Source organism: Mus musculus, chromosome 11 (genome assembly GCF_000001635.26).
Source record: "Mus musculus strain C57BL/6J chromosome 11, GRCm38.p6 C57BL/6J".
Lineage (NCBI taxonomy): Eukaryota > Metazoa > Chordata > Mammalia > Rodentia > Muridae > Mus > Mus musculus.
In genome coordinates this window covers 54,998,303-55,018,026 of record NC_000077.6, presented here as the reverse complement: position 1 = coordinate 55,018,026, position 19,724 = coordinate 54,998,303, and the positions used below count along the sequence as shown (strand labels likewise).

General features: G+C 48.1%; 1 protein-coding gene across 3 annotated transcripts in view; it reads left to right on the top strand.

The window, feature by feature from the left end:
* Window positions 1–19,724, top strand: part of Anxa6 (annexin A6) — a 54,519-nt gene that overhangs the window by 15,445 nt on the left and 19,350 nt on the right. For 2 of the 3 annotated variants that reach the window (NM_001110211.2, NM_013472.5), the window contains exons 3-14: window positions 4,112–4,202; window positions 6,230–6,324; window positions 6,922–7,035; window positions 8,827–8,917; window positions 10,090–10,169; window positions 12,186–12,242; window positions 12,821–12,914; window positions 13,265–13,360; window positions 13,990–14,048; window positions 16,694–16,816; window positions 18,174–18,232; window positions 19,414–19,492. In NM_001110211.2, the coding sequence (NP_001103681.1) occupies window positions 4,112–4,202; window positions 6,230–6,324; window positions 6,922–7,035; window positions 8,827–8,917; window positions 10,090–10,169; window positions 12,186–12,242; window positions 12,821–12,914; window positions 13,265–13,360; window positions 13,990–14,048; window positions 16,694–16,816; window positions 18,174–18,232; window positions 19,414–19,492 (1,038 nt within the window). The remainder of the gene's footprint in view (window positions 1–4,111; window positions 4,203–6,229; window positions 6,325–6,921; window positions 7,036–8,826; window positions 8,918–10,089; window positions 10,170–12,185; window positions 12,243–12,820; window positions 12,915–13,264; window positions 13,361–13,989; window positions 14,049–16,693; window positions 16,817–18,173; window positions 18,233–19,413; window positions 19,493–19,724) is intronic. The other variant, NR_138556.1, reaches the window with a different exon arrangement.

The window sequence follows — 19,724 nt, the reverse complement described above, 5'->3', positions numbered from 1 at the left end:
TTTCCATTGCTACTTCATAACTGCAACTTTGCTTCTGTTATGAATTATAATATAAATATATGACATGAAAGATATCTGATGTGTGACCCCTGTGAAAAGGTCATTCAATCCCCAAAGGAGTTGTGACCCACAGGTTAAGAACCACTGTCATAGATCCTGTGCTGGAAATACATCACTGAGCAAGACAGGCAGTCCCAGCCATCACAGGGATTCTTCCCTGGCCCCTATGCTGTCCTTAGCTGACTGGCTCGGAGCTACATGTGCTATTGTACAGCTCACTGCCAGACTGATTTTTTTTTTTACAGGTCCTGGGCTCAACACTTAGTAGATTCTCAGGGAGAAATGGATGGATGCATGCATGCACGCATGGGTGGATGGATGGGTAGTTGAGTGGATAGATGGGTGTGTGGATAGGTAGATGGGTAACTTGGTGGGTAAATGGGATGGCAGATAGACAGATTGGTGGACAAAAGAACAGACAGATAAATGGATGGAAGGATAGATGGCAGCATAAATGGACAAATGGGTGGATTGGTGGGTATGTAAACTAATGAATGACAGATGGATAAGTGGGTGGCTCTAGTTTCCCTAGAAACAAAAATCTGTGCATGAGGAGCCTTTGGGGTCTAGGTATGGCTCGGTACCAATCCTTATTTATAGCTTGAAAGTGGGTCAGCCTGGCACAGAGAGAAGCAGGTCTTTGAAAGCAGGGGAGGCAGACAGTGCAGTATAATAACTCCAGGTTTAGTCTTCAAGGAAAGGAAGCAGCCCTAGGCGTCTTCCCTATGACCTGCCACACCATCCTGGCTTCTGTCAGGGAGGGAGAAAGCTTGGTTTGCTAAAAACAGTCATCCATTGCCTTCCCAATCAGGCCTCTGACATGCTAGCTAGTCCCATGTCACTTGTCCTCTTTGTTTTGATGCTTCAAAATTGTGGTGTACATTGCCTTCCCCTCTAAGTGAGCCCAAGGATCAGTGGCAAGGAGTTTGGAGCTAGGGAGATGATGGGCATGTGGGCTCAGGCAAATGGAAAGAAAGCATCATGAGTCATAGCAACAGCTGGCTTCCCAGGCAGAGCCCAGAGGGCCTGGTTCCCAGGAAGATATTTAAAAGCTGGGCACTCCAGTGTTGCTCCTAGTATCTCCAATGCTGAACAATGGTGCTAGGAATCCATGCTATGGAGTCAAACTGTGCACTCCCCTGCCTACGTCCCTCTTTAGCATTCTCCACCACAGAGGGGACTATCTTCATTCAACTCAGTTACAGTTAGCAAGCTCTCTCCAGGCTCCATTGCTAAGCCTGAGCTGGGTGTGGGGATTCACTTTCTCTTATGCCGTCATAGCTTACTCATTATAGCATCTGTCCTTGTGGAGTCAAAAAAAATCAAAGGGCCAGATGTGGTGTCTGTAATCCCAATTACGCCTGTAATCCCATCACTCAGGTAGCAGTGTCAGGTGCGTCAGGAGTTCAAGGTCAGCCTGGGCTACATAGTGAATTCAAGACCAGCCTCGGCTATGTGAACCCTTATATCAAAACAAAACAAAAAATAAAATGACCAAGAGAAAGATTAGACTAGAAAGTCTTTAAGACCCTTCGCAAAGCAGACATTCTGGCCCCCTCTGCTTCCCTTTCCTCCACCCTAGCAGCTGATGGCAATTACTTTCTGACATTGCTAGATCAGGATACAGAAAGAAACACCAAGTGGTTAGGAGGTAAAATTCTAGCAGGACACTGCCTTTTCTCTGATAGCAGGGACTTGAGGACCTCCTCTAGTCAGTCTATGAACACACCAGGCCTGACACAGGACCTCAGGTCCCTGGATTAGACTATCCAGGGTGGCACTGTGCCAATGCAAATGTGGCAGGCCTTGGAAGGACTGAAGAGGACAGAGGGAGTGTAGGCGGGACGTTGGGCCAGCATGCGCCATCCCTTGCTTGCTTGGTCTGCTATCTGGCCTGATATTCTTTCCTTAACCAGGGCTGAGATCAAGTTGCAGGGGATTCACGAATGGCGGGAAGAAGGCTGTGTCCCTTTCTGGTCACCTGCCCTGTGCGAGCTTTAAATAGCAGCCCTGCACCCACGCATGCATACCTCTGAAGAGCCAGCTTCTGGGACCTAAAGCAGAGGGCAGACAGATGTCTGGCTGGGTCCTGTGGTAGGAGACAGCAGGAGACACCGGGCTATGAGGCGACTCCTGTTTTGCTTGTCTGTGCCTCACTCCTTGAAGGCACAATCTGTGGGCTTCTCAGCCTCCAGCTGCTCCTCCATCTACAGAGCCTTTTCTAATCTCTTTTTTGGAGCTGGTGTTGGGCTTAGCTGTTTTCTCTGTAACTTACCTCTCTCTTTAGGTATTTCCTATTTCCAGACTATCTCTGCCAAGGAGTTCAACTAAAGCAGGTCTTTGTTCTTTTCTGGATCTTCAGCCCTTGGCCTAGGGCCTGGCACAGATTGCATGCTGTGTGCCTGCCCAGGGGCAGCCCCTTGTGAATTGGAATCACCCAGTGTGTCTCTCAGACCCGGTTCTTCTCCACACTGTATGGCTGCCCCGCATCTGACTCCTCCGTGAAGCAACCCATTGTGCATTCAGCTTTAGATCTGATGTCTGAGGTCTCCTGGCTCTCTGCCCTCCTCTCCTGGCCTGTAAGGACCCTGCCAGCTTGTCCTCAGATGCCAGTTCACAGCTCAATTTACTGGGCCCCCAAGGACTAGTGCTCATCTTGGCATTGGACTTGAGAGCAGCTCTGGGTCCCCCTGAGTAGCTGGCAGCTGTGAAGTTGGTCCAGTTGAGGAAAGATGGGAACAGGGAACAGGGCTAGGGGTCTGTGGGGTTCCTTCTCAAGGAACAGTTAACCTTAAACACTCCTGCAGTTGCTAATATAATCGTATTAGTGGAGATGAAAAGCTTTGTAAACGGTAAAGTGCTCTGAAAAGCAGAAGTGCTGAGGAGATGTCTTAGACGGTAACGTTTGCTAGGTAAAACGTGATGGCCTTAGTTTAAGCTCTAGAACCCAGCCCCCCACTCAAGATAAAAAGAACACGGTGGTACATCCTTGTAATAGTGGTGATGGGGAGGCAGAGGCAGGTGTATCCCTGGGACTCAATAACCAGGCTACCTATGATGAGCAACAGGCCACAGAAAGACCCTGTCTCCAAGAGTAAGGTGAACCAGGTATGATAGTGCATGCTTTTAATTTCAGCAGAGGCAGGTGGATCTCTGTGAGTTTGAGACAAGCTAGGTCTGCATAGTGAGTTCCAAGACAGCAAGGGCTATATAGAAAGACCCTGACTCAAAACACTAAAAACCAAAACAACACCAAAAACCAAAAACAAGATGGACGGCCTAGCAAGATGTCTCACTGAGTACAGATGCTCACGACCCTGCCTGACAGCCTGAGTTCCATCACCAGACCCCACCTAAAGATGGAAGGCGAGAACAGACTCCCTAAGTTGTCTCCTCTGACATCCACGTGTGTGCCATGGCGGGCACATACCCACCCTCTAAACACAGTAATAATAAACGTTTAACCATTCTTAACAAGAAGTTAAGGTAGACCGAGTGTGATGGTGCACACCTTTAATTCCAGTACTCGGGAGCCAGAGGTCTGTGAATTCAAGGCCGGCCTGGTCTACATGGCAGTTGCAGGCCAACCAGGGCTACACAGTGAGACCCTGTCTCGAAACAAACACCAAAAACAAGGTATCTGTCACCTAAGAAACACCGTCTATGGTTGACCTCCGACCTCTACCTACACACACACACACATACACACACACACACACACACACACACACACATACACACACACACACACCACAGGTGGGGCTCTTGGCACTCACAGGGTTCAGCCTGCCACTCAGCCAGGGTTTTGACCTGTCCTTGTGGTGTCCAGTGATGAAGGGCACTGAGCATTGGCCAAGCTGCCCTCTCTTGGAGGAATGTCACTGTCCTTTGAGCCATCTGCGTCTGGTAACTCTGAAGAGTCAGCCACACCCTTCCCAGGTGACCTCAGCACTTGTTTTTCCTCAGGGGTTGGGCCGTGGGGACAGAGCTCTGGCCTGAGCCAGGGTCCAGGTCAAAGGTTAAAACTCACCCTCTGCTTCTCTCTCCACAGGGTGCCATGTACCGAGGCTCTGTCCACGACTTCCCAGAGTTTGACGCAAATCAGGATGCTGAGGCCTTGTACACAGCCATGAAGGGCTTCGGTGGGTGCTGGTTACCCAAGAGCGGGTCCTGCAGGGAGGAAGGCCCATGAGAAATGGCCACAAGTGGCCTACCCTGGAGCTATTTGCTGTTGTTCTATGACTTTTTCCAGCTAGGGCACCAACAACAAACCAAGAAAACCATTCTAACCATCTAGTTTGATGAACCAGTGACTTTATTGGGGTGACTTACAGAAGCATAGGCCACCACAAAACAGCTGCAAAACTAAATAAAACACAATCATGGTGACCACGCAGGAGAGCTACATTTCTTAGCACCCACTGCCCAGCTTACGATAGCTCTACCAGAGATTGCCCCTCTCCTCAGCCATTGTTACTGTTGTATCGTCTTGGGGAGGGCCCTTATGTATCTTGTCTGAGCTTTCCTTTAGGCTAAGGTCCCTGAGCTTCTGAGCCTTGTAAATTTCATGAGCTTCTCACTCTTTTTTTTTTTTTTTTAATATTTATTTATATGTGAGTGCTCTATGTGCATATATGCCTGTGTGTCAGTAGAGGGCATCGTATCCCAGTACAGATGGTTGTGAGCCACCATGTGGTTGCTGGGAATTGAACTCAGGACATCTGTAAGAACAGGCAGTGCTCTTAATTGCTGAGCCATCTCTTAACCGCTGAGCCATCACTTCAGCAAGCTGCCCCTCCCCTCACACACCCCCTCCACTTCCCACCCCCAGCTTCTAAATCTTGAGAGAGTTCCTCCTCCATCCTTGAGAGATCATCTCTTTTCAGTGGAAAGCTACTCAGCTGCTATGGGTGGGGGAGGGGCCTGGAATGTTGCAATGTAGTTTTGTCTTGTTTTGTTCCTGTTGCTAGGGATTGGACCCAGGACCTCACGCATGCTCCATTAAGTGCTCTGCTTCTGAGCTATGTGACTAGCTTGTTTATAAATTTTTTCCCTCTTTTGTTATATTTTAGAAATTTACAATAAAATATGTTAAACCACTGGAGAGAGATAAAGGATACTGAAGCCTCCCCCATAGCAGACCTGAGCTTAGGGAATGGGCCTAGTTAGTGTACCTGAGAACCTTGGTCAGTTGGCACCCTTCCAGTGGCTCCTTTCTTCAGGGTGACCACTGGCCTGAATGTGTGCTTATTGCTACCCTTGCCTGTCTGCATTATGCTGGCTGCTAAGGTATCTAGGTTTTTTTAAGTCAAGTGCGTTGTGAGGACTTGTGACAATCCTTACCTGTTTCTGTGCCTAGGTTTCTGTATTTGTGCCTCAGAGAGCTCCATCAGGGACTACTGTGAGCTCAGGTGTTGTGAATGCAGTGACCTCTCTCTGTGGGGACTTATAGGTTCCTTTAGACGAGTGGTTCTCAACCTTTCTAGTGCTGTGACCCTTTTAACACAGTTCCTCGTGTTATGGTGACCGCCAACAATGAGATTGTTTTGTCATTACATCATAACTTTAATTTTGCTACTGTAACGTACTGTGATGTAAATATCTGATCTGTGATCCTGGGGGTTGAGGGGGGGGTTCTCGATCCACAGGTTGAGAACCTGCTATCCCTCATTGAGCTCAGAAAACTTCTGCTAATACCTGCAGGGGCTGTAAGGCCTCTGCCTGTTCAGGGAAGCAGCCATGGGGGAATTTCTGGAGGCAGACTGGGGAGGATGACGGTGTAATGGAATGCAGTCAGCTTGCATCTTATTGAGCAAAAGTCGAGATAGGCACAGTGGACACATGAGCGGAGGAAGAATCATTTACCTGCAGCAGGCAAGAGAGACACTTGCAAGCCAGTGTCCTCGCTGAGCAAACCAGGCTGGAAGACTATAATGCTTGCCTGCTCAGTTCCACATAGCCATAGTCCCATTCCTGATTCCACTCCTGATCATGCTCATGTTAGAGGTACAGTCCCAAACATGCTCGCTGTAGATACCTCCGAGCATGCTCCGCTTGCATCGAGAAGCTTTAGCTGAAAACAAACGAAAGGACATTTTGAACGTACTTGAACACAGGAGTCTGAACCCTTGCCTTAGTCTCTAACAACAGATGTCCTCAACTCTTGTAGGCAGTGACAAGGAGTCCATACTGGAGCTGATCACCTCCCGCAGCAACAAGCAGAGGCAGGAGATCTGCCAGAATTACAAGTCCCTGTATGGCAAGGTAAGCCACCTGGGGGAGGGAAGCATTGCTTCCTGTCTAGCTCTGCCTTCATGCTTGCTCTTCTTCCTCCTCCAGTCTCACACGCTGTGAGCACCTTGTACAAGCCACTGTGTGGGTGTTAGAAACGCACTGAGAAAGCACATCTGTCACTCTCTACACTCCCAGGTCCTGGGAGAGACAGACTGTGGTAGGAGAGGGCACTCCTGAGGGCCTGCACAGCCCACTTGCTAGCTGCATGGCTTGGGGCAGAGGCCTGAAATCTCTAGAGCAGTGGTTCTCCACCTGTGGGGTCTCGACCCCTTTGGCAAACCTCTATCTCCAAAAATATAGATGTTCTGATTCATAACAGTAGCAAAATTACAGTTATGAAACAGCAGTGAAAATAATTTTGTGGCTGGGGGTCACCATAATATGAAGAACTGTATTAAAGGGTCGTAGCATTAAAAGGTTGAGAACCGCTGGTACAGAGCTTTCTCTAAGGGATGATACTAATGTCTTCTCCCAAGAGCTGGATTCAGTAAAGTGACTAAGCCTTGGACCGGGCAGAGAAAGCACACACTTATCACTTGTTCTTACCATGGTGCTTGCTGCCCCCAGGACCTCATCGAAGACTTGAAGTATGAGTTGACGGGGAAGTTCGAGCGGCTGATAGTGAACCTGATGAGGCCACTTGCCTATTGTGACGCCAAAGAGATTAAAGACGCCATCTCGGTAAGAAGCATGGGTCTAAGTCTGTACTCATGTGCAGATGTGAGTAGTGGGAAGGTTCTAGGCTTTGCCACAAGCTTGTGATCAGCCCCAGCCTACCCAGCAAGTGTGTCCTGTCCCAGAGGGGTTTCCTAGTCTTTTCCAACTTGGCAGATGTGGACAGATGTTAGGGAAAAGTAGACCCTGTAAAATGGGGCCTAGGTCCTGATCCCCATACCAGGGATTATAGTCCTGAGAAAGTAGAGACATGGAGACAAATGCCACCCAACATACCATAAGCTGAGGGTGCAATACAAACTCACTGCAAGGCCCTGGGTCTAAGAGGCTTTGGTGGGTAAGAGTACAAAAGACATTCCAGGCTGGAGGCTGTGTATTCATGTATGAGCAAGACTTACCTGCTTAAGGCAGAGGGATGCTTTCTAGGGATAGGTGTGGTTGTGCAGGTTTGTAATCACAGCACTAGGGAGAGAAGGCAGAAGGATGATGAGTTTGAGACCAAAAGTGTTAAAAGGTAGAGAGTGGGGCACTGGAGAGATAGCTCAGTGGTAAGTTCTTGCTCTTGCAAGCATGAGGACCTGAGTTCAAATTCTCCCCGCTCATGTAAAACCAGACACCTGTAACCTCACTGTTGTAGGGAAGAGGTCAGGGTGATTCCCAGGGGATGCTGGTCAATCCATCTAGCCAGAAGAGCAAGCTCTGGGTTTAGTAAGAGACCCTGTTTATAAAAATAAGCTCTTAAAGACACCTGAAGTTGACCTCTGCACACAAAGCCCCTGATTTAGAGTGTATGACTCAGTGGTAGAGTGCCTGCTTGCACGGGAAAGCTCTGAATTTCATCATTGAAATGTGCACACAAAAGCCCTTGATTGTACCTGTCACTTCACAGTTTATAAAGCCCATTGTCTCTGCCATCATTGAATACTATGTGACCCATAGATTCAATTCATGAGTGGATACACTTGGCCATGCATGTGAGAAGTTATTGCCTTCTCAGTCTGCCTTAGAACTTGGCAAAGCAACAAAGAGCTTTCCCACTGAATAGATGAGAAAATCGTGGCCAGAGAGATGAAGTCATTGTTGCTGAAAGTTTTATAAATGTTCATTTTATGTACAAAGCCCTGGCATGTTTCCTCCATTGGATGGGTAACTTGGGAAAGTCACTTAAAGATCACTCAGTTCCACTTAATGAACACCATGTCCTCTGTAGATGAAACTCTGGCAGTTCACATTCAAGGTTCTCGTTTCCCGCCAGGCTGTGAGGATGTGGGCTGACAAGGCAGGAGTGCCAAACCTGTCACAATCTCCTCAGGTGGTTCCACTAAAGTTGCCAACAGCCTATCTTACTTTCGGTTGTGATTGTAGGAGGAAGAAAATTCAGGACTATATTGATTTTTTTATTTTTATTTATTTATGGACTCAGAGAATCATGTAGCCCAGGCTGGCCTTCAACTCCTATCTCCCAAGTACTGGGACTAGAGGTATAGATCTACTATGCCTAGATTTATGCAGCGCTAGGTCAAACCCAGGGTCTTATTGTGTGCCAGGCAAGCATTATATCAACTGAACCACATCCCTAGTCCCAAGGTTACATTTCTTAATGAGAAGTCATGACAGTTCTGTACAACTGGGTCTAGAACCCATGCCTTGAGTCTTAGCATGGCGTCTCCCAAATGATGCCTCCAAGCTGAGCCAAAGACACCATGAGTACAGGAGGTGTCACAGCCCAGGCTATCCTAGGGTCTCCTGTGGCTAAGGGGTTCTCATTCTGCCCTATATGTCTCTTCTCTCCTGCAGGGCGTTGGCACAGATGAGAAGTGCCTTATTGAAATTTTGGCTTCCCGGACCAATGAGCAGATGCACCAGCTGGTGGCCGCATACAAAGACGGTGAGACGGTGGGAAGGAGTCAGACTGGAAGGATGGGGACACCAAGATTAACGAACCATCCATCTTCCTTCTGACCTATCCACCCCTTTAACCATCTGTTATCCACCCACTCATCTATCTATCTACCCATCCTTCCATCCATCTATCACACTACCATCCATCATCCGTCCACCCAACATCCATCCATCTTCTCATACTCTCAACCATCATCTGTCCACTCACCATCTACTCACCCATCCAATGTCCATCTTCCCATCATCCATCTCTCCACTTACCCATCCATCCATCCACCCATCCATTTACCACCTAGCCATCTACCGTCCATCCATCCAACACCCATCTATTTTCCTGTCTACCTATTCACTCGCTCATCTATCCATCCACTCATCCATATCCACCTACCTATCCATCCACATATCCCTCTGTCTACCCACTGTCCTTCTGTCCATCCATGCATTAAGTAACTGTTCTGTGCTGGACAGTATGCAAGTTCTCAGGAGAAAAAAAATAGTGTAGCCTCTGCCAGCTGGAACTCGTGGTCTCATGAAATAATGAACCTCAGAGCAAAAGAACAATGACACACAGAGATCAGATTTTACAAAAGAAATAAACAAGAACCAGACTTTCCCAAGAGAGGCCCTATATCAGAGATAACATGTCTTAGGAGGAAGTGAGGAGTTTGCTGTAAGGAGAACTTGGTGACAGATGACTCTTCCGGCAGAGGGAACAGCAGTATAAAGACTCCTATGTGGAAGTGAGTTCGGTGGCCCAGATGAGGCTGGAGAGGTCGAGGGGAGGTTAGCATCAGGGAGGTCTTTGCAGCCGAAAGAGAGGTGATGTTACTCAGAGTCCAGTGACGAGTCAGGGGTATGGCAATCAGATATGGACTTTATGACAGTTGCTTTGTCACTGTGGGTAGACGAACCCTCTGTCCAGGCGATGGTGATGATGCAGTAAGATGTACAAGGTGACAGAAGTGGTGTCTACTTCATAGTGTCACAGTGCCCACAGCTGTAAAAAGACGCTTGGATCTTGCTGTGGCATGGCAGCCATGTAGCTTGGATTGGGGTTTATAATCATAGCTAATCATACAAAGGTGGTGGGACAAAAGACCTGTTCTGGACCTGAAGGTTTTGGGTAATGAGACTAGAGCCCCTATGTTCCTTCCACAGCCTATGAGCGAGACCTGGAATCTGACATCATTGGAGACACTTCCGGCCACTTCCAGAAGATGCTGGTGGTACTGCTCCAGGTAGGTCTGTGTGCAGTCCGAGGCCCTTTTCTGCAGCTCTCTCAGATGTGAGCCACAGGCTGCTTTCACTGCTTTCCAAACAGGTGGCCTAGGAGGGCTGCAGGATGTAAAGGCCACCTCTAGGTCGTGCCTCCTTCACCATCTGCCACATTTGTTTCCTCCTCCAGACCACTCTCAAGCCCAGGCTCTGTCTATTGGTCTGTCCTTGTTCCAACACCCTGCTTCACACAGGCTTGTGCCCTACAGGGACTCAAATGCCTCACCCACAGCCTCCTTCCCCATCCTCAGGCACCCTGCCTCCCTTCTGTGGCCACTTCTTCAGGCATGCACAGGGACCTGCCTGCTCCGCCCACCCCCAGCCAAGCTCTGATCCCCTGACCCACCCAAGGCTCTCCAAATGATGCCACCATGACCGAATCTGGCCTGCCATATTGTATTGCTTTTTCTTTCATTTTTCTACATTAAAACAGCCAGACATGGTGGTGTGTGTCTATAATGCCAGCACTGGGTGGGTAGAGACAAGAAGATGAACTCAAGAAGAGCTACATGAGAACTCAAAACACAAAACAGCAGGGCTAGAGAGATGGCTCAGTGGCTAAGAGTGCTTGCTGTTCTTCAAGAGGATCTGGGTTTGGTTCCCAGCACCCTGGAACTCCAGCTTCAGGGGATCTGACACGACACCCTCTTCTGATCTCTGCATTCATCTGCGCTCATGTGCATGCATGTATACATACAGCCATAATCATACATGTGTGATTAAAATCTTAAAGCAAAGAGCAACTTCATGTTAATTATTAATACTCAGAAGTGGAAAGATTCTACTCAAAAGCCAGGTTTCTGGATGCTTTTGATTTGTAGAAACTTTTTGTTATATCAGGCCTGCAGCATTATATCAAGACACGCTGCACCCCCTCCCCCTGCCCTGTGCCTGACCTGCTCTGTCCTCTGTCTGCTTGAGCCTATGGGAATCTGTGACCACAGGAACCAAGGGGGACAAGCGCTGTGACTGAAATCCAGCCCCAAGGTGCAAACCGTCTGAAGCTTTGCACATGAGTCAGACGACTGCTCTGTCCCTTGCCACTCTTACCATTCCCCTCCCCCAATGACTACTGTGTTTCTCCAGTTGCCTCCTCTTGTCTCCATAACAACCAACACTCCATGTTAGCCTTAACCAACCAGGGAGTTATCAGAATTTGGAGAATGTGACATTTGTCCCATTTTTTGAAGCCACATGTTCTGGAGAGGAGATCCCTGCCCTGCATCTTGAAGTCAGGGATGTTGTTGCCACATCTCAAAAGTAACAGTGATGTGGCACTAACTGTAGATGTGCTGGCTCTGCCACAGTCCCCAAGAGAGTTGAGGGCTTTGAGACCCTAAAACACACAATATCAGAGGAAGAGACTAGCTGCAGACCTGACGTTGGTGGGAGTAAAGCCCAAGATGGCTAGCCCAGTTCCCTTCCAGCACTTTCCTGTTGCTAAGCTACCTCTGTTGGGTGTGGCCCAGGGCCTAGGCAGCTCAATAAAAGAATCAGGGCGATTGCTTTTTCTCAGCATGGGAGTTCGGACCTTAGTCTCCAAGTTCCAGATCCTCATGGGTAAATTCAGGGGAATGGGAGACCCTAATATTAGCATACAGATGTACAGTTCTAGGCTGGACATGATTATATGCCTGGAATTCCAGCTCTTGAGAAGTAGAGGCAGAAGGATCTATAAGTTCTAAGCCAACTTGGTCTATGTAGTGAGTTCTGGGTCAGCTAAGGCTACATAGTAAGACCATCCTTGGGCATTATTGTGTGGCCTGGCCATCTAGAATTCTGCCTTCAAAGTACAGTGCTTATGCTTGCTGCTCTGGGATGGAGGTACCAGAAGGACCCTCGTCATTCCCAAGACTCCTATTTGGTCAGGGAAGGGTTTCCTACAACTCTCTACAAAAGCATTTCTCCTGGTTCAGTCACACTCCTGGGTCTCCCCCTGGCTTCCTACATTGGAAATACGCATTCCCTTGTCTTTCCAGGGAACCCGGGAGAATGACGATGTTGTGAGCGAGGATTTGGTCCAGCAGGATGTCCAGGTAAGTGTTGCTGATGGAGGTCTCCAAGGCCTAGCCAGGAGCCTTATGGGAGGGAAGAGGTCAGGGGCCTTGGGAATACATGAATCACTGTGTGGTTTTTATAGGGCTACATCAGAAAAGAGACTTAGGTTCTTTCAGAGGAGGTATGCAGTGTGTTAAGTCAGCAAGTGTTTTGGGGGGAAATGGTGATAAACAATTTGGGGTAAAACCAAGGTAGACAGTTCCAGAGGAACAATACTCCCTACCCCCCTACACACACACACACAGAGAGAGAGAGAGAGAGAGAGAGAGAGAACGAGAGAACGAACACTATGGTAGCTTTGGAAAGGAAGAGAAAGACAGAGCACTCATCTCACAAACCACAGGATATTTTGGGAAGAAAAGGGAATGTCAAGTCTGGGCTATTAAAGTTGAGTGGGAGCTTCCAGAGAAAGGAAGATGAAAATGTACAAAGGTCAAGAGGTCCCCAGTAACAGCTGTGTTCAGAACCAGACAGCTGCTTTGGGTGGCTTAGCCAGTGTGTCCCGTCTTCCCAGGTCTGTCCTTGCTCTTAGTCTCATTCACTTCTTCCTTCTCAGGACCTGTATGAGGCAGGGGAACTGAAATGGGGAACAGATGAGGCCCAGTTCATCTACATCTTGGGAAACCGCAGCAAACAGCACCTACGACTGGGTGAGTTCCTTAAAACCAGGGTACCTCCCCAGGTGACTCTGAGAACCCTTTTCTTTTTTCCTTTTTGGCTAATGATGCACGGGTGCCAATTCATCTCCAAACCAAACGCTATCCCTAGTGTGTGTTATGAGGTTGCTTACCAAGTCATTATCCAGACAATACGAGCCCTGTCTCAAGATAGAGTTCTGCACAGCACATAACACACAACTGTCACCTCCCAGCCAGCCTCAGCCTCCTGTTAGCTGTTTGATTCTTGGCTGTTGTGCCATCCCCTTCAAATGTCTCTTGTTCTTTTGTTGTTGCTATGGCAATGCTGTTAGCTGTCATGTCTGTCTGCCCCCCCCCCTCAGTGTTTGATGAGTATCTGAAGACCACAGGGAAGCCCATCGAAGCCAGTATCAGAGGGGAGCTGTCTGGAGACTTTGAGAAGCTGATGTTGGCCGTGGGTATGTACTGGGGGCCGCAAAGGAGTCTGGGATGGCATCCTAGAAGTAAAAGGAATGGAAGGGATTTCCATGGTGTGGAGTTAGAGAAAAGTGGGTTGCAGAGGCTCAGTTGAGCAGTGTAACTGAGACTGGGAATGGAAAGGAACTCAGCATAGACCCTGGTGTCCTTGTCTTGTGTGACAAGGTAGAAAAGCCCACCTCAGGTTGGGATAATGATCATCACCTTGGAGGTCTCCCTATATATTACACACACATACACACACCTCTCTCCCCCCTTGTATTTAAAACTAGAGGTACTCTGACGCTGAGGGCCATTAGAAGCCAGGATTCTTCCTGCCTTTGAACTTGGTGGTCTCTAATAGTTAGGAACAACTGGTAGCACACTCATGGGTCTACCTTGGCTATGGGAGTGAATCTGAGGCTAGCCTAGGAAACTTGGTAAATACTCTTTCAAAATAAAAAGCAATGAAAGGATGTGGGATATATCGCAGTTGTAAAGCACTTCCCAGCACACCCAGGGCTAGAAATGGAGGGGAGGGAGGGAGCAAGTTAGTGAGTTAACCTGGTTGATCACATCTTCCCCTTTCTGAGACAACTCCCTCTTCTCCACTTTCCCTCCTTTTGTCCAGTGAAGTGCATCCGAAGCACCCCGGAGTATTTTGCGGAAAGGCTGTTCAAAGCCATGAAGGTAAGCAGTGGGTTAGCGGGAATAGGATTGAGGGAGGGAGCCTCTGCCCACTCCCTCCAGACTGCTGGGATTTTATCAAATCCTTGGTGTCCAGGGGCCAGAAAGAGCTGTTCTGGTTTGATTTGTGTTGCTGTGGGAATGAGGGTGGGGCAATATAACAAAAAAGACAAGAAGAGGAAGAGGAAGGGGAAGAAGAAGAGGAAGAAGAGAAGGAGGAGGAAAATGAAGAGGAGGAGGAGGAAACAGTCCAAAAGCAAATTAGGGGAGGAAAGAATTTATTGTGTCATATTTTTGACATAGTCCATCGCTGAGGAAAGTTAGGGCAGAAACTGAAGCAGAGATCATGGCGAATCCTGCTGCTGACTGCTGACTCTCTGTGCTCAGCTAGCTTTCTTATACAGCCCAGGACTATAGGACATGGTGCCTCTCACAGTGGGCTGGGCTCTCCTACATCAATTGTAATCAACACAATCCTCCCACAGTGTTTAAGAGCACTGTTCTTCCAGAGGGCCTGGGTTTGATTCTTAGCATCCACATGGCAACTCACGCCATCTCTAACTTGAGTTCTAGGGGATCAGATGCACTCTTCCAGCCTCCATGGGCACTGGGTATGCATGTGGTACACAGACACACATGCAGACAAAACACTCACACATATAAAATAAAAACATTACTTTTTTTTTAAGGTAATAAACACCACACGTGCCCTCAGGCCAATCTGATCTAAAGAGTCCTTGAGTGAGATTCCCTTCACAGGTGATTCTAGACTGTGTTGATCTGTACAACTAACCAGGCCTGAGCCCTTCTGAGACAGCCTGGGGAGGATGCCCCATGTCTTGGGTGAGCTGCAGAACCTGGGTGCTGCCTGGTCACTCGCCCTGTCAAATGTGCCTGTGCCCCACCTTTATGACCAATCAGAGGGTTTAGTGGTGACATGCCCCTGATCTACCTCCCTTGGGTTGGCAGCTCAGACTTTTAGGAAAATAGCAGTTAAAGCAGAAAGTAGGTGCATCCTTGTGATCCTACAGCCTGGGATGGCGGGGCGGGAGATCGGTAGTTCAAGATCATCCTAAACCTTGTCACAAAAGCACAAAACTAGCCGGGCGGTGGTGGCGCACGCCTTTAATCCCAGCACTTGGGAGGCAGAGGCAGGCGGATTTCTGAGTTCGAGGCCAGCCTGGTCTACAAAGTGAGTTCCAGGTCAGCCAGAGCTATACTGAGAAACCCTGTCTGGGAAAGAAAAAGAAAAAGGAAAAAAAAAAAAAAAAACACAAAACTAGGCTAGCAGTTAAAAGTGTGTGCTTGCTGCCGTGACCAACAACTTCAGACCCTCATGGTGGGAGGTGAAAACAGATTCCCGAAAATTGCCCTCTATGTTCTGTACATGTTCCATGGTATGTGCATACCCACCCTCACAAATAAATGCATAATTAAAAAAAAAGTTTTATGGACTGGAGAGTTGGTTCAGTGGTTAGGAATACTTGCTATTCTCCCAGGGGACCCAAGTTCAGTTTGCAACACCTACATCAGACAGCTCACAACTGCCTAGAACTCTAACTCAAGGGATCTCGTGCGCTTTCTAGCCTCTGCAGTCACCTGCACACATATGGCATATAGATAGATAGATAGATAGATAGATAGATAGATAGATAGATAGATAGATAGATAGATATGGCAGATAGATAGATAGATAAACAGACAGACAGATAGATAGATAGATATGGCAGATAGATAGATAGATAAACAGACAGACAGATAGATAGATAGATAGATAGATAGATAGATAGATAGATAGATAGATAGACAGGCAGACAGGCAGATAGATAGATAGATAGATAGATAGATAGATAGATAGATAGATAGATAGATAAACAGACAGATAGATAAACAGATAGATAGATAGATAGATAGATAGATAGATAGATAGATAGATACATAGATACATAGATACATAGATTCAGAAATAAAAATAAATCTTACTATTTTTTTGAGACAGAGTTTCTGTGTCTAGCCTTGGCTGTCCTGGAACTTACTCACTCTGAAGACCAGGCTGGTCTCCAACTCAGCAATCTGCCTGTCTCTGCCTCCTGCTGGCTGAGTTAAAGGCATGTGCCACCACTGGCCAAATTTTAAAGCATCAAATAAACTAGAATATTTCTCTGCATCTCAGAGCCGTTTAGAAGACCCTTTGGCAACCCATCAGTATTCTTTCCACATTCATAAGGGTGATTGTTGTGACCAGGTAGCTGGCTTCCCTCTAGGTGAGGTGGTGACATCTCCCAGGTGTTCATTCATGTGACACAGAGACCTATGGCATTTCCATAGCACATCAGAGTAAATGAACATTTGCTACAAACGATACAGGGGTTCCGGCTGCCCCTGGGGAGAGCAGATGTTCCTGTGTTAGGGTACTATAGTGAGGTTGGACTGCTTAGAGAATTCAAGTATGGAAACAATGTACCAAAGAGAAGGACATGTATTACAAGACAGGGCACAACAGATCTTCAAAGTGAAGGCCACCATCTGCCTTCTTTGTTCCTAGCTTGAATTTTTTATTATGAAAATATTACTTCTGCACATGCTAGTGTCTCTTGTCCACGAAACCTCACTCCAAACACTGTCCCTCATGCCTTCATGTCTTCCAGGGCCTAGGGACCCGAGACAACACTCTGATCCGCATCATGGTCTCCAGGAGCGAGCTGGATATGCTTGACATCCGGGAGATCTTCCGGACCAAGTATGAGAAGTCACTCTACAGCATGATCAAGGTGAGCAGACTTTGGGGTGGTAGGGGTGGCAGGGATGGGGAGCAGAGACCTCCCACCACCACCTTCCCAGGTCTTGGGAGCCTCTACACAGCAGCATGTGGGTCTTGGGTATTAGAAGAGTTCTTGCTATAGTGCATTTTCAAGGAAGTTCAAGCTGGTGACAAAGGAAGGCATGGAGTCTGGAATGATGGCTCAGCACCGGTTGTTCTAGCAGAGGACCCAGGTTCAGTTCCCAGCACCCATATGAGGGCTCACCACTATCTCTAAGTCCAGATCTAGAAAAATCTAATGCCCTCTTCTGGCCTCCCTAGGCACTGCAACCACATAGCAAGTATAAATATATGTAGACAAACACTCTTAAGTATAGATGGATGGAGGGATGGATAGATAGATAGATAGAAAGATAGATAGATAGATAGATCTTTATTTACATTTGTCTATCTATCAGAGCTACACAGAGAATGCTGTCTTGGGAGGTGAGGAGAGGAGGTAAAAGAAAAGACATGGCTGGATCCTGTAGGGCTTGTACTTAGAGTTAATGGCCAGGATGCTGTCCCAAGGGCAGTGGGTATCCACAATCTGCAGAGAAGTTCACTGAAGAACACAAATGAGCATTAGAAAACCCTGGAGCCTGCTGGGTGACTAATGCCGTCTCAGGGGTAGCCATCCCGTGAGGCCTTGCCAAGAGATTGTCAGATGTAATAATTTTATAAGCTAATGGGGAAAAAATTTAGTTTGTACTCATGAATGATATCCAAAGAGGATTTTTTTATGGGTATCATGCACTGAACATTCCATGGGGAAAAAAGTTTGGGAAAATCTAGAATAAACAAAGATGCTGTTGCACAGGGCCTTTACCTGGGAACTTCTCACAGCCGTTGTCTTTTGAGGTCCATTCCAAAGCGTCGAGGGATAAGCCGTCTCTATTAACATACGGCTTGGTCAAATATTTGTTTGATTTTGAGCATTTTCCCGTGGGTGTGTTTATGGAATTCTACTTCCAGGAAATGGTTCCCATGGAAGTGCTATATATACCTGGGAGAGTGGAATGTCAGGGCCATGGGGAAATAGCATCTCAGAATGCCACGTCTAGTGAAGTCAGCATGGCGGCCAGCTGTTATCACTGGGAAGTATTTCTACCACAGGAAAGGTGGCAAACAACACACGCCAGAGACTTGTTCCTTCCTGTCTTTCCCAGAGCTGGTTGCTGGATAGTGACCAGCCATACACTGTTGGGGGCCTGAGCCACTGCAGGCAGGAGAAAAGGGGGAGCTGGTGTAAGTGTTCTGCCTCCCCTTCTTGTCCAAGAAGAGCCACGGCTGTGTTTGAGGTCACCTTTTCTCCTCTCTTTCCCCAGAATGATACTTCCGGTGAATACAAGAAGGCTCTGCTGAAGCTGTGTGGAGGAGATGATGAGTAAGTGACTTCTAGGCCCCAGGATGGAAAGACGGCCTGACTCTTCCAGCGCCTGTCCCAGTGGATGGGTGGATTGCATGAGCCTGGGTCTCTTTTGAGGCTGGAATGACAAATGAGGGAAAGTGACCCTCAGTATTCCAGTCTCTGCTGTCTTGGGGACCGTGTGTCTGAACAAGTGTGGCTACTATATATGGAACTCTCTGCTCTGTGAACTTGGAGGTCGATCTGGTGTCTGGACTGGGGATTAGAATTCAGGGGACTTAAGCTGGTCATGGTGGCACACGCCAGAGCCAAACAGATCTCTGTGAGTCCAGACTGGTCTATGTAACAAATTCCAGACTAGCCAGGACTGAGTAGTGAGACCCTGTTTCAAAAACTGATAGGGGAAGGAGCCAGGGGAAGGAGCCAGGAGAAGCAGGTCTGGGAAGCCCACCTGTAAGAAAGCCTAGGGATGAGGATTGGCCTGTGACTTCCTATGGCTTCTTCCTATGACTGCCATGGGTTCTGTGGAGAGCCTGGCAAAGAGATGAGGTGGCAGGTGAGCTACAGGGACCCTTCCTGGAATATTAAACTAGGTGACTGTGCCATAACACAGCCAAATTTATACCGAGGACATGGTGGGTTCTTAGACTCCCTTCTCCAGGGTTCAACAGTCAGTTAAGGAAGGGACATAAGGGCTTCCTGTTGACTATGCTCACTGCCACAGAGGCCAGAAATCCCTCCACACACACTGGCCCCTCACATGGCCTGGTGCCTTGCAAAAAGGTAAAGGGATGAAGCAGCCATGCCCTGCCCTTGGCTTATTTGGAAGGGGATTTGCACAGGAGTCACCCTGCTGTGATGAACAAAGAAGAGGTTGAAGGACTGCCCTACTTGGTCCTGGACCAACAAGGCTGCTAGGGAAAGCCCCACTGCATGCATAGGTTAGAGGGAGCTTAGGGGAAGCCAGAAGAATCGTGGCACTAGAAAGTCCTCGGATGAACTCATGCTACAGAAGAAACAAAGCCAAACAGGTCTGTGTTAGTGTGTGTGTGTGTGTGTGTGTGTGTGTGTGTGTGTGTGTGTGTGTGTGTGTGTGTGTGTGTGTGGTGTATTTGGCATAAGAGTGTTCTAGAAGTATGGGGTGTAGCCCATGATGACATTCCCTCCCATCCTCTCCCCGAACCCCTCCATTGTTCCAGTGCCGCTGGCCAGTTCTTCCCGGAGGCAGCACAGGTGGCCTATCAGATGTGGGAACTTAGTGCAGTGTCCCGAGTCGAGGTCAGACCCTCCCCACTTCCTGCTTGATCTCCTAATCACTGGCTTCCCCTTCTGCTTGCACCTTGCCACTGTACGCTGGTTGGCCCCTAGCTGCCCTCTGGTGGCCAACCCGAGCTGCGGCATCTTATATCTGAAGTTTCCAGATCTCTGCGCTGGTTCGTCCTAACAGCCCAGGGAGCATCCTGCCTGCTCTCCACTAACAAGGCTTCCTCCAGTGAGCCCCGAGGTTCCA